At 46.8% G+C, this 15,317-nt stretch overlaps 1 protein-coding gene across 1 annotated transcript in view; it reads left to right on the top strand.

The window, feature by feature from the left end:
- Positions 1-15,317, top strand: part of kalrna (kalirin RhoGEF kinase a) — a 329,205-nt gene that overhangs the window by 277,915 nt on the left and 35,973 nt on the right. Inside the window, exon 35 of the mRNA XM_063213586.1 lies at positions 1,636-1,738. Within this exon, the coding sequence (XP_063069656.1) occupies positions 1,636-1,738 (103 nt within the window). The remainder of the gene's footprint in view (positions 1-1,635; positions 1,739-15,317) is intronic.

Raw genomic sequence — 15,317 nt, 5'->3', positions numbered from 1 at the left:
TTTTTAGCACATTTAGCCCCGTAGACAACCGTTCTATAGAGGGCTGAGACAAAATCTGAATTGATCAAGTTATAGAGACAGCAGTAAGCATCAAGAAATTGGTGAGGACCACTCTATTGCATTACAGGCAACTACGAAAAAGGGAGGTAAATGTGCTAAATACTGTAGTGGACATATCCTTTAATGGGCATTGCATGAAAAGTGGGATTTCTGACAACATAAGGCTTTGTGGATTTCTGTGTTAGCTACCACTGACAGCTTCAACATGGCAGATTGCCAGGCAGCAATGCTGAAATCTGTCAGCAACTGCCACAAATTGACCCGGCAAATTTGCCCAGCTTAACCCAGTTCTTAGAGAGGTCTTAACATGTAAATGGAGGAGCTCAGGCCCTGCCGTGGCCAACCGGTGGGGCACTCGCCTGCCATGCGGATGACCTGGGTTCGATTCCCAGTCCAGTCCTTTGCCGACCCCTCCCCGTCTCTCTCCCAATTCGCTTCCTGTCCACCTCTCACACTGTCCTATCAAATAAAGTAAAAAAAAGACCACCAAAAAAGTAAATAGATGAGCTCTGAGCTATACAAATGCTATATATACTGCAGTACATGTAACATGCCTGTATCATATACGGGCAATAACCCATGGGGACCCTGGGTTCTGGCCTCTGCCTGCTGGGTAATATACCAACCCTAGCCTATCTCTCTATTCCACTTGTTTCCCTTCCTGCTTTTCACTTTACTGCCGTAATAAGGCAAAAAAGGCAAAAAATATACAAAGAAAATAACAAGGGATTTAATTGGACGCAGATTAGAGAGTGAACACACAGCAGAACAGAGCGCGCTTCACTGGCCAGTACACTTTCTGAGGAACAAGCAATATGACAGATGCCAGAATACCAACACTAATGAAGTTAAACCCAAATCTGGCGTCTAAAAACGTGACCTGATTATAGACAGCAATGTCTGACTGAAGAGCAAGAGAGTTACAAAGCCCCGAAGTACATAGCAGCGTGTGTCTTTGAAAATCCTGCAGCGACCAAAGTAATGAAGTTGTAACCTCTGCCAGGGCTTCGTAGTAGTGGAAAGTGGATCACTCCACATGAGTCTTTATCTGCCTGCAGCATTGGCTGCTTCAGAGTCAAGGCTGAAGTGTTCCTTTGAAAAGACGGGAGACTTTCAAAGGACTTGTGCCTTGAGCCAAACTCTTGCCTCGTTGTGAATAAATAATGTGTGTTAGTGTTACTGCTGATGACTGAGCCATTTCATCTGAAATCCTCAGTAAATCGAAAATAAAAAATCACAACTAGCTCCCACACACTGGACTGAAAACTAGGTTGGACAATGAGAAAGAATTCTGCAATAAATCACTGTTCAAATCAGCTGTGTGCGTGTGCGTGTGTGTGTGTGTGTGTGTGTGTGTGTGTGTGTGTGTGTGTGTGTGTGTGTGTGTGTGTGTGTGTGTGTGTGTGTGTGTGTGTGTGTGTGTGTGTGTGCCTGCATGCGTGTGATGGTGCGTGCGTGCGTGTGTGTGGTTTTTCTTTGTAATGGTCTATCAGTACTTGCACATCAATCAGTAGGACTGCCATTCACTGTATGCATTTCAAATGATTATTTGTGTCTGGTGTTGTATTCCCTCAGGGATGGAGGAGACGATGCGGACAGCCAGGGGGATGGCAGCAGTCAACCCGATACCATCTCTATTGCGTCCCGCACCTCACAGAACACCATGGACAGTGACAAGGTAGGAATGCGTTGAATTCATACTACAGCAAAGGTTCTCAACCTTTTTGAGCAAATGCCTCCTTGACCACATCATAAGCCAGCCAACGCCCCCCTTACTATTGAAAAATAAAATGCAACCCAATGGTAACCAAGCCCTGCCCCCACTCGGCTGTATCCCTCTCAATGCTCCCCTAGGGGTCCTAAACGCACCCTGGGGGGCTGTAGTACCCCGTTGAGAAACACTGTACTACAGCAATGAAGCTGGTATGAAGACAGTGAGGAGATTGAGTGAATGTTAGGTTAACATGAACTGAGGACTCTTTGTATTTGTCCTCAATCAGTTCTCACTGTTCAATAAAACGTTATCAACCAAGGGTTTTTCATACAAGGATAGGCTTAAAAAAAACCCGAATACAAAACAGATTTTGTTATCGGTGTCTGTGTAGTAGGTGTCACCCCACCTTCCACAAATGTAAACGCTGCATTTGTGGACTCCCTAATGCAGTGATTCTTAACCTTTTTTGAATAAACACCCCCTGGACAAATACAGGCCTCTCAATGCCCCCTTGACCTCATCATAAGCCTGCCAACACCCCCCTTAGTATTGAAAAATGAAATAGACTAATGACGCCCAATTGCACTAAGCACTGCCCCATCTTAGATGTATCCTTCTCAACGCCCCCCTAGGGCTCCCCAACGCCCACTGGGGGGCTATAGGGCCCCCGTTGGGAAACACTGCCCTTGTGCTTCTTTCTAATTAGAGGCTCCACCCTTTGTCACGTGATGATGATTGACAGGTGGCACAAACAGGGTTTCCCAGCCCTCCTCATTGTTTTCAGCAGGGTCCTCAGCTTGGCTCTGTAATGCTAGTTGCCTCTCTGGAATGAGACTCTTATGGAGTTGATGGCATTCTTACCTGAACGGACATCATGACATCATGAAAAAGCTTTTCACGCTCTGTGTCGGCATGTGTCCTCACAGGCATTATGAAAGGCCCTATGAAATCAAAGTAAGCCTCACATTCCTAACTTACTAACTTCTGCTTTCTCATGAGCTTGTGTTTGCTTGGCTCTGTGATAACACAGTGGGAGTTGTCTGCAGGGATGGTGGGGTGTTTAGGGGGCCTGTTATCTCAGGGATGGGTCCCTCCTGGAGCTGAAGGCACATAGATACTGTTCCTCCCTCTGCTACTAATGCCGCATTCCCCGTGGGTAGGAGCTTCCCAATATGCAACCAGGAGGCAACTACCTCCCACTTGAAAGCGTTCCAACCAGCAAGTCAAACTTAAACTATTCCTATCCCTGTGTGCACTGTCATTGCTGTGTTGACGTCATGATTTCGAAGTTGGGGTGCTTATGGTGCGTTCCCCAGGATTGGGAGATGGGATGTTTCTGACCTCCTACTTGCTGAAATGCATTGGAACGCCTGTTGAAGCGGAATGTTCAAGTCGCGAGCTGGGGCAAAAGCGAAGCAAACCGACTTCGTCCCATTGACAATCGTGATGTCATCACAGCAATGGCAGCGCACAGTGTTAGGAATAGTTTATGTTGCACATTACTCAGCAATCACCATTCTATGGCCAAATAGAGTTGATTTGGACAGGTTAACAGTTGCAAAACCGCCCATGAACCTTTCTAAGGTGTAGTTATTGGCATTGCCTCTTTCAAAGATGAAATGTGGCTACATGAAAAAAAACGCATGGTGTTGTTTACACCTCATTGTTTACATTGCTGACATCTTAGAGAAGTGGATATGTATTTTTGTCCCTCCATGTTTGTAGTTTGGTTGGCTTGCTGGTTGGAACGCTTTCAAGTGGGAGGTAGCTGCCTTCTGGTTGCCTACTAGGAAGCTCCTACCTCTGGGGAATGCACCATTAGTTCGCGACTTGAACATTCCACTTCAACAGGCGTTCCAATGCATTTCAGCAAATAGGTCAGAAACATCCCATTTCCCACCCTTGGGGAATGCACCATTAGCGGTGCTGCTGGCTACGCTCCAGAGCACCAAGACTTGGCACTTCTCTGTGGTCTCTGTCTTCTCTTCTTTCACTCTTCTCTCTCTCTCTCTCTCTCTCTCTCTCTCTCTCTCTCTCTCTCTCTCTCTCTCTCTCTCTCTCTCTCTCTACTATCTATCTCTCTCTCTCTACTATCTGTCTTTCTCTCCCGTCTCTCTCTCTCTCTCTCTCTCTCTCTCTCTCTCTCTCTCTCTCTCTCTCTCTCTCTCTCCCCTCTGCTGTCTATCTTTCTGCCTCTCTCCCTCCCTCCCTTCCTCTGTCTCTCTCTCTCTCTGTCGTATTTAGCCAGAGGCCCTGTAGCTTGGGGCCACTTGACGTGACCGTGCGCTATCATGGCCTTTTTCTCGCCATGCAGCCAGTCGCCCACACACGGCATGGATGCTAAATGTCACCCTGCTTTGTGCTCCCCAAAACCGCGCTTTAGGAAGAGAGGCAACCAGAGACTTTGACAGGGCCTACTTAAAGTCCATGATGAATGACATAGGAGAAAGATTGTGCGTGCGTGCGTGCGTGTGTGTGAGTGTGAGAGAGAGTGTGAGTGTGCGAGAGAAAGAGAACGAGAAAGACAAAGAGAGAGAGAGAAAGATTGCATTTGTTGCAAGTACTTGTGCACCCTTTCCTTATTTGTTGTGCAGAGGAAGGATCCCTGAACTGTTGTTGCTCTCTGTTTGTCCACCTCTCCTGTCATGATGACACCCAGTAGTGCTCTGCTCTCACTGCTCTACTGTTTACCGTTCCTGTTCCTCAAACCACAGGACAACTTTCTACTCAATCCCCCTTCCAAACCCACTTTCTGCCTCGTTGAATGGGCATCTTATTGATGTGGGCATTCTAGTGCCTGAAGGACATTTGTCTCATAAGCTCAGATACTATGCTATTTGGTGATGGAGACCACAAGAACGCTGGGTGATGTGAGGAACATGCTTTTTTTTACCAAGAGTTTTTTACCTCTAAAGTTTTCTTCTTCAGCGTCTGTTCTCTCCATTCCACTGAGGGTCTTTGCTTATCTTCTCACTACAGTACTGGCATAGTGGTTTCTGGGAGCACATTGTTGTATTTTTCCTCCATTATGGTTTAAAATTGTCAGGCTTTGGCAAAGGAGGCACTGGGGTAGTGTGGTTTTTGTTCACGTTGCACCAATGTGACAATTTCTCTTTTGTGGAAAGCTTGCTAAGAGTAATTGACCCACTCTGGCAGTGGTAGTCCCTAAAACTCGACCGTGTTAAACACCAGGCAAAATTGTTGCAATTTTTTTAATTAATATTTAGAAGGTGTCGTGTTGAGTTTTTTCCCCCTGTCCTTTCCTTTTTTTCCATTTACCCAGAGGAGTTACTTCGGTGGTAGCAAAAGCTGGGTCAGTTGTTCCACATACGCACATGGGCTTGTTTTTGTCTTGTAAAGCAGACTGTTTTGGTGGTGAGGAAGATTTGCAAGGGGCCTTGAGGCTCATCCAAGCTCTCTCTGCGCCCATAGTGACTCTGTCCTGACGCGCCACCATCCCACACACACGTGCATACAGAAATACATACAGACACACACACACACACACACACACACACACACACACACACACACACACACACACACACACACACACACACACACACACACACACACACACACACACACACACACACACAGACACAGACACAGACACACAGACACAGACACACACACACCACACACAAGTTACGCACACAAATACAAACAAAGGCTGTTCCAAGTCTTCTGCTGGCCCAGAGTGCGTGTCCACAGTCCGTCCATACTGACGCGCTACCATCCCACACTGGCAGACTCGCATATAAAGACAAACATGGGTGTGCTGCAGCCACCCTCGGCCCCCAGGGAGTCAAGACCTCAGTCTGTCTCCTACATTTTGCCATCCACACAAAAGCGCCTATTACACACCACCACCACCACCACCACCACTACTACCACCAGCTCTCATGGGCTCTACCACCTCTCATGATGATTACCAGGGAGTCTGCTGGCCCTAGAGAGACACTTTGAGTGCGTTCCAATATGCAAACTTGCGTCCTCCACTTGTGCTTGTGGCCTCACCCCGCCTCCTGGCCCCTCCTCCGTGGAGAAAACAAATAAGTTTCCCCGCTGTCAGCCTAGCCAAAACAAGTTTTGGTAGACTGTTTTTCATTCACCATCCAGTTTGCAAATGAGAACTTGACTTTACATTTGAGCTTTTGCGAGATATTGAAATATAATGCTGTTGTCAGTGATGTCATCATGACGTATTACTTCCTGGTACGAGGAAACAAGCACAAGTGGAGGACGCAAGGTCGCATATTGTAACGCACACACTTTTTCATTTTATGGAGGAACTGTCGTTGCCGCCGGGCCTCCAGACCAGAGACAGCACCACCCCTTCTGTCTCCACTCAGGGCTCGTTTCAGCCATGAAAACATGTTAAACGTCTTAAAGGGACACTGTGTGAGATTTTTAGTTGTTTATTTCCAGAATTCATGCTGCCCATTCACTAATGTTACCTTTTTCATAAATACTTAACACTACCATCAAATTCCAAGTATTCATTATGACTGGAAAAATTGCACTTTTCATACATGAAAAGGGGGATCTTCTCCATGGTCCGCCATTTTGAATTTCCAAAAATAGCCATTTTTAGCTGCAAAAATGACTGTACTTGGACCATACTAGAAAATATTTGTTTATTACTTAGTAAACTTTCATGTAAAGATCAAGTTTGGAAATAGGCAGCCCAGTTTCAATGAGCAGCATAGTTGCAGTACCTTTTTTGACCATTTCCTGCACAGTGTCCCTTTAAAGCAGCATTAGCACACGATTTTCCATGGACAAAAACACAACCGAACTCCGTCTTTTGGTGCCTCGATATAAAGTGTGCGCGTGTGTTTTTTTGTTTTTCCCCCCAAGCTCTTATTCTTAGATATGTTTTTTTATCTTTTTATGCCTTTATTGTGACGGGACAGTTACAGAGGGACAGAAAATGAGTGTGGAGAGAGAGACGGGGAAGGTTTGGCAAATTACATTACATTACATTACATTGCACTTAGCTGACGACTTCATTTTATTCAAAGCGACTTACAGTTATTATTTTTCAGGCTATTGGTTACAGTCCCTGGAGCAATGTGGGGTTAGGTGCCTTGCTCAAGGGCACTTCAGCCATGTATGGAGATGTAGGGAGAGGTCAGGTGGGATTCGAACCAGCAACCCCTAGATTGAAAGACCAACTCTCTAACCACTAGGCCACGGCTGCCCCAAATGACCCTTGCCGCAATCGAACCCGGGTCGCCGGCATAGTAACCCAGTGGCAGGGCCCCGAGCTCTTATTCCATTGGAGTGTGTAGTAGTCCATGTCTTAGAGGACTACTGTATGGGAAGGCTCTGTTGTTGTGGCCCCTCCACCTAGCACACATAGTGTGCTGTCCATTCACCAAAGCTGTGAGTGAGCCTTGGTGAGGGTAACCTTAAAGGAAATCTAATCCATTATGCTGTTATGACTCTAGGCCTTTACTAGAATGGGGCTATTCTCCCACCATGGCACCCGGGTCCGCTCCATCCTCGAGTCACAAGACGAGAGCCCTCGTGCTGATGTCTAAAGGAGATGGGACTTCTCCTCCTCTCTTTCTGTCTTTCTTTCTTTCTTTCGTTCTTCCTTTCTCACCCTACTTCTACCGCTCCATACCTCCCCCACCTCCTTCAGAAACACAAACACACGTATTGTGCCTTACTGTATCTAATGTGCTCTCTCTCTCTCTCTCTCTCTCTCCTGCTTTTCCTTTTTCCTTTTTTTTTCTTTTCGTGTTGTCATGCTGTCTGTTCCTCTGAGGAAGGCTGGGCAGGGCCGGCCTTAACTGCACTCTTCTCCATTTTCCTCTGCTCTGCTCTCCTCTCCTCTCCTCTTCTCTCCTCTCCTCTCCTCTCCTCTCCTCGCGCCACGCTCACTGACTCACATGTGGTGCACACACACACACAGACACATGCAGGCGCGCGCACACCACACAGACACACTCTCATTCGTGCAGACCTGGAGCTGCAGGTGATCAAATCTGCACGCTGGAAGGCACATTGTGTGAAACTGTCAGGCTCTCGTCTACTTGGTACAGTGTGTGTGAGTGTGTGTCTGTGTCTGCTGATGTTTGTGCCAGCTGTCTAGCCCAGCTAGTTGGGGAGCAGATTTCAGATCGCTCACAGCACACAGCACCAAAGAGAACGGAAGAGATAGAGAGTGAGTGAGTGAGTGAGTGAGAGACTGGAGGGAAAACGAAAGAAGAGTCACCATGCCAAAGTGGATGAGCTTTAAACTTTTCAAAGGGAGCAGTCGCGTAAGTAAAAAAGCTGATTAACTTTTTTCTCTTAGCACAGACTTTAGATTCTAGTTCTGAGTGTGTCTACCTACGAGTTTGTCTTCTCCCTCTCTACTACGCCTATGGGTCTACTGTTTCATGTTCATGAGACTGACAGTTTGTTTACTAGCTCACTTTCGGTCACGCCGAGAACAAAACAAGGTGTCCAGACAGATGTTTTTTCTCAGCGCAACTTCATTCGGCGCGTCTGTGTCGCAGACGACTTTAAATGGATGCCACAAGCCTGCAGAACAAATGGACGGCCTCATTTGTGCCTCTGTTTTTCGCTCTCTCGCTTACGTTTTAATTGCATCTCTCTTGCTTTTTCAAACTGTTTAATGAAGCCAGTCTTTTGGCTAACAATGTGAAACCCACAGTGCTAATTTGGGATTACATTTTAATCCTATAGTTTTTCTTTGATCTTGCAGTGATTCTCAATGGGGCGGAAAATCAGTCCCAACTGCCACTACAGAAGCAGTCATTGTAAATCGATTGTGAAATGCAGAGAGATATTGTTAAACACTGTTGCATGTCTAGGCAACGTGTGTGAGATTGGGCTATTTTTTTTCTTTTCGGAGTTGCAGTTTGAGAAGTAGATTAATGGTTAAGCGTGTGGGCTGAAGTCAGAGCCGGCACAGGAAACAGGCTATTACAGTTCTATGAGTGGAGAAGATAGCGCTGGAAGACGGCACACTCGCCCAGAAAAAAGGGATCAGCACTAGCTAAATGGCTTCCTGCACACAAACACACATACACACATGCACGCACGCACGCATTCACGCAGGCACGCACGTGCTCATGCCACACACACACACACACACACACACACACACACACACACACACACACACACACACACACACACACACACACACACACACACACACACACACACACACACACACACACACACACACACACACACACACACACACACACACACACACACACACACACACACACACACACACACACACACACACGCCCTGATTGTGTGCTTGTTGTTGTTGTTGCTGAGGGTTTGTGATGAGGGATTCTTCTTGCAGTGTGCTGAGGAGGTGTAACAGTAGGTGTGCTTGCCCTGCCTGTAGGGCTGCACAATTAATCGAAAATAATCGAAAATCGTGATAAAATCGTGAAATCGAAGTCGTGATTTCAATCGTGATTTAATTGTGGCAATAGTGACCTACCTTTGAGAGCGTCCTTGAAGCCAGGACATACTGACAGACTGGTGTTTCTGGCCAGAAATCTGTCCACCTAAGTTTCATGCTATTGCCTTTACATAATTATTACAATTCATTTTATTTTGCTCATCCCGTATATAATTCATTCTTGGATATATTTCATCTTGTTATAATTTTCAAAAACATCTGCAAAAAATCAATAATCGTGATTAATAATCGTGATTACAATTTTGACCAAAATAATCGTGATTATGATTTTTTTCCATAATCGTGCAGCCCTGCCTGCCTGCCTGCCTGCCTGCCTGGGTGAAGCCTGGCTGGCGCTGTGTGTTTGTTTTGGCCTGGCCCTGCCACAGGACACAGAAATTGGGTCAAACAGTGGCAGGCGTGTTTGCCTACAGAGTCTTATACCATCAAACTCCTATGCCACACTCTTCCCCATGTGTTGCCATAATATACAGTACCTCGCGCCTTGTTTTTGTTTTTCAAATATCATCATGCCACGGTAGCTTCGACCCTGTTTATATTAGATTCACTGCACCTACTGCTTTTGACCTTAAACGCTTAATCTCGCTACTGGGATGGCCAGACCAGACCGTAACACAGCTGGTACTGTGACTCGATAGGTCCCCTGGAATCAAAGCCAGGGGATTTGCTGCGGCATTGGTTGACACAGGTAGTGCCCTTTCAGACGGTGATATAAGCCAGACATTCATCTTCTTGGGGGCTGTGGGAGTTGCTTGGCAACCTGGACCGTCTGCCCTTTTTCCGGGCGACCTGATACCAGAGCGGCCAGGTGGGCTGGAAGATGCTTGGTTGGTCGGTGCTGGCACTGCAGTCACCGCAGCCCAAGGACCAGTTGTCCCTTCCGGGCCCAGGGAGAGGTGGGGGGCCCTGAATTGGGTTTTCATTACATTATATGTATTGATAGAGAGAGAGGGTGGGGGGGGCTTTTAGATTATTTTGTCCGGTGCCTGGTCAAAGTTTTCAGCTGCCCTGTTAGACAGTGGTAGTGGTGTTGGAGAAGGTGGTGGTCGAGGGGTGGGGGTGGCGGTGTCTGGGTATGAAGGACTCTAGACCCATCTGCTGCAGTGGCATATACCTGGCCGCCAACTGACATTTCAGAGACAAAACTGTGCAGGCGGCTTAAGCTGCCGTATTCAACTCTCAGCTTTTCTTTTTTTTCTCTCTCTCATGTGGGTTGAGTGGGAGATTTTTTTCCGTTTTTTTATTTGTTTTTGCTCGGCTCCTGGTTTTTGTGATGGGGAGGGCGATGTGTGGCGCAGCTTGCTTCTGTGGTTTCTATCAAAGCAAGGGCCTCTCGGTTTCACCTTTTGCAGCAACTGGGCCAGCCAAGCCAAGTGGAAAATTGAGTGTGTGTGTCTCAGTCAAAACCATCCTCTGTTTTCTGTCTCTGCTGTGTGGTCTATCATTAGGCAGACTGCTCTAGAGACTGTAGTCTTACAGAGACACAGCCAACGTGGTGTGCTCCTTTTTAAAGGAGCTTTGAGACTATCAGAGAAGACTTCAACTGCCACTGCTAATTGTTAAAATGCTAATTGCAATGTATGGGCTTACATGTCGAGGGAACCACAAAATGACACCTGTAATAAGTTTGCGTGGTCCTATTTTTAAAATGGCCCTTTCTACGTTTTTTAATTCACTTATAGGACCCTAATGGTAAATAATTAAAACGTGAAAGGCCCCTCACATCTCTGTCCAAGTCGCCGTCTTGTGTGACTGTGTCCTCTGGGTCTTTCTATTCCCATTTGGAATGATTTCCACCCCAATTGAAGCTAGAGGGAGGGGGGTGGGGGGACAGAAATAGCTTTCTTCCTATAAAGCCCCCATGACTGAACTGTGCTTTGTAGATGTCATGGCATGTGAGGTATTGGAAACTTAGGCATCCTGCCCCAATTCTCTCTTCCTCCTTTGAAAAAAAAACATATTTTTCGCAGTGCCATTTCAAACCCAACCAACCGCTCACTCCCCCTCTCTCATTTTATTTGTCTCATTATATTCTTGCATTTGCATTTTTAGTGTTTGTTGCGTGGTAGAAGTGAATTCTAAAGAATGCATAATTGCGTGCAGTTTGCTGTCCTCCGTGTTCAGTGTCTAAATAAGCAATTTAGTGCTTTCTAGGTGCACATAGATTAATTATATTTCATTAACTTAATGGTTGATTTAATTAGGACTATGCATATTAATGAAAACACAGAGACACCATTTGTAAAATGAGAAAAATAACTTTTCATCTGCAGTCCCTAGGTAGGGCATAAAATCAACATTCATACAACACTTATTTGCTATGGCAATGACATATTGCACAATGTCCAAAACAAGCAAACAAATGGAAAATACATACCGGTAAAATAATGACACAGACAATAGAAATTCACATCTGATTCACCTGACGGTTCACAAGCTGGTAGGAAAGGGTCACACAGAGGCCATTCCACTAGTTTTCATATTGGACAGTTATGGGTAAACAGGTAGGGCGTCAGACAAAGGTTGCCGGCCCGCCAGGTTGGTGGGGGAGTAATTAACCAGCACTCTACTCCATCCTCCTGCATGACTGAGGTACCCTGAGCATGGTACCATCCCACCGCACTGCTCCTTTTCGGGCGCCATTGGGGGATTGTCCCCTTGCACGTGTGAGGCATGAAAGCAATTTCGTTGTGTGTACAGTGTGCACTTTGTGTGCTGTGGAGCGCTGTGTCACAATGACAGTGGGAGTTGGAGTTTCCCAGTTGGGCTTTCGCTTTCACTTTTCACTCCATATGCATGCGTTAGGCCCTGTAGTGTTCCCTAAAGAGAAATTCTCTGGGTGGCACTGTGGCGCAGCATGCTAAGCCTCCCACATTTGGGCTTGCCTGACCATGGGGACCCTGGTTAGAGTCCAGCCGGGGTCATTTCCCAGCCCTGGCCCATCTCTCTCTCCTACTCTCTTCCTGTCATCTCTTCATTGGCCCTGCCAAATAAAGTTAACATAGACTGTAGCATACACAGTCTGTGACTTAGCATGACCATTTCACTGTCACAAAGTCTTGCTCGTGAAAGAAGTGACTCAACACAGCGGTTTTCAACCTTTATCAGGTGACACAATAGTAAGGCACGCCACCAATTGAAAATGGTGAAAATAAAACTGTTGCCCATGATAACAATGTACAGTAATTCTATTATTTCCCATGGCACACCAAAGGATCTCTCATGGCAGACCAGTGTTTCCCAGCACAGTGGTTGAAAAACACTGACTTAACATACCCATTCAACTGTCATAGTGCTGCTTCTCCTCATGGAGGAACTGGCCTCAATCCATGATGGGCTTTATATGAGTGAAATGAGGGCAAACTTAAATGTTTTTTCCTCTCCTCACTTATTCACTGTGCATTAATTGTGATCCAATTTCTGGAGGGCCAGTATTTAATTTTCACAATTTAATTGAGTGACTTAAATTGGCATTGTGCCAGGCCAGAGCCTTAATTAAATAATGTACTTTTATTCATTTGACCAAGTTATTGAATGCAATGGCTTTTTACATCCAGACTCAAGGCTCACAGTCTGACTTTTTTTTTTAAACTATCTGCCTCACGGGGACTGTCTTTTTTTCCTCCCCAATTCCGCCCCGATTAATGAAAAGGAATATTAAATTCATGCTACACAAATTTGGTAATGGGTTTGCCCCTGATGCCTGATGGCTTTCTCGAAAAAAACGCCTCGTCACAGACATTGCTTTAAATGGAATTGAAAATCTCTCATGAATAATGGAAGAATTAATTGTCTCAGACAGCAACATTTCCAAACAGGCGGCACCCAATCTGCTGCTGTTGTTGTTGTTGTGGTTGTTTGTGGTGGTGTGGAGAGAAACATTGGGCTAATATAATGCACAGTGCTTAGATGTGAAAGTACACATCATGGTGCAGTTAAGACTTAGCTCTCCTCATTAGCATGTAGTTAAGACTTAGCGTTCCCCACGATTTTTTTTCTTTATTTTGAGTTTGAGGTGCTTGCTTGATGGAGGAGCGTGCCTGCCTGCGTGCTTGCGTGCGTGTGTGCGTGCGTGCGTGCGTGCGTGCGTGCGTGCCTGCCTGCGTGCGTGCGTGCGTGCGTGCGTGCGTGCGTGCGTGCGTGTGTGCGTGTGTGCATGTCAGCATTTAATCCTTGCTCACTCTATCACTCTCTCTAATTCTGTCTGCCTGTCTGTCTCAAATTCTGTCTGCCTGTCTGTCTCTCTCTCTCTCTCTCTCTCTCTCTCTCTCTCTCTCTCTCTCTCTCTCTCTCTCTCTCTCCCTCCCTCCCTCCTTCCATCTTCCCTCTTCCCTGGGGAGTAAACATAATGACGTCATGGTGGACTAGAGTAGTAAGTGGAAGCAGGTGCTGGGGAGGGAGAAGGCCCTAGGCAGCGGCGCCTCGTCTCGTCTCAACCACCACCAGCCCTGATGGCTTCCCCAGCTGGGAGTACACACACACACACAGCTCACCGCCTGCACACCTCTCCCCTGTCTCACAACCATCTCTCTCCTGTCTCAGACGCACCTCTCCCCTGTCTCACAACCATCTCCCTCCTGTCTCACAACCATCTCCCTCCTGTCTCACAAGCACCTCTCCCCTGCCTCACAACCATCTCCCTCCTGTCTCACACACAGGTCACCGCCTGCACACCTCTCTCCTGTCTCACAACCATCTCTCTCCTGTCTCAGACGCACCTCTCCCCTGCCTCACAACCATCTCCCTCCTGTCTCACACACACACCTCTCTCCTGTCTCACACACTCCTCTCTCCTGTCTCACAAGCACCTCTCCTCTGTCTCACACACACACCTCTCTCCTGTCTCACACACACACCTCTCTCCTGTCTCACAACCATCTCCCTCCTGTCTCACACACAGGTCACCGCCTGCACACCTCTCTCCTGTCTCACACACTCCTCTCTCCTGTCTCACACACACACCTCTCTCCTGTCTCACACACTCCTCTCTCCTGTCTCACACACACACCTCTCTCCTGTCTCACACACTCCTCTCTCCTGTCTCACAAGCACCTCCCTCCTGTCTCACACACTCCTCTCTCCTGTCTCTCACACACTCCTCTCTCCTGTCTCACACACACACCTCTCTCCTGTCTCACACACACACCTCTCTCCTGTCTCACAAGCACCTCTCTCCTGTCTCACACACACACCTCTCCTCTGTCTCACCCGCTTCAATGGCTCACACTCATCTGTCCACTCTCACTCACTTTGTCTGAGTCTCAAATCTCCTCTGTCTCACACACACCTTTCCTCTGTCTCACACACATCTTTCCTCCTGTCTCACCCACTTCAATGGCTCACACTCACCTCTTGACTATCTCACCTTCCTCTGCTGTCTCACCCATTTCTCCCATCACGTGGGTCAAAGACGTCTTTGTCATTCAGTGTTACGGACACCTTTCGCCGACTGTAACTGCAAAAAAAACATGATTTTTAAATTGTTTCAAGTGAATGGATGACAGCCGAGGCTTTCATGAATACCCTGTAGCAATAAATAAATAAAAAGAGTCATGTTTTTTACTGTTACAGTCAGAAGAAGGCATCCGTTACACTGAATGACAATGCCATTTTGCACGTCTTTGACCCACATGCACAGACACCTCTCCTCTACCTCAGCCATCTCTCCTGTCTCACAGCTCACTTCTCCACTCTCTCAACCACTCCCATGTCTCACTCTCACCTCTGCACTGTCTCATATCTCTGCTCTGTCTGTCTCACTTTCCCCTCTCCTGCCTCGCATGTCTGTCCCTCTACCTCTCCCAACTCTTATGTCTCATACTCACCTCTGTCTCACTCACTCACCTCTCTGTTGCTTCACACACCTCTCTGCGGTCTCACCCACCAGTCCCCTGTCTCACCCTCTTTTTGTCTGTCTCACACAACTTCACACACATGTCTCATTCCTCTCTCTCATTTCTCCCACATTCTCTTTTGTCTCTCCTCTCCTTACTCATTCACTGGGTCTTGTTAGCCCATTTTGACGACTATCCTTTGAATACCAACAGACTACATGGCGTTTGCAGCCATAAAATT

Source organism: Engraulis encrasicolus, chromosome 13 (assembly GCF_034702125.1).
Source record: "Engraulis encrasicolus isolate BLACKSEA-1 chromosome 13, IST_EnEncr_1.0, whole genome shotgun sequence".
Lineage (NCBI taxonomy): Eukaryota > Metazoa > Chordata > Actinopteri > Clupeiformes > Engraulidae > Engraulis > Engraulis encrasicolus.
Note: the sequence above shows the minus strand (reverse complement) of the source record. Positions and strands in the feature narration are given on the sequence as shown.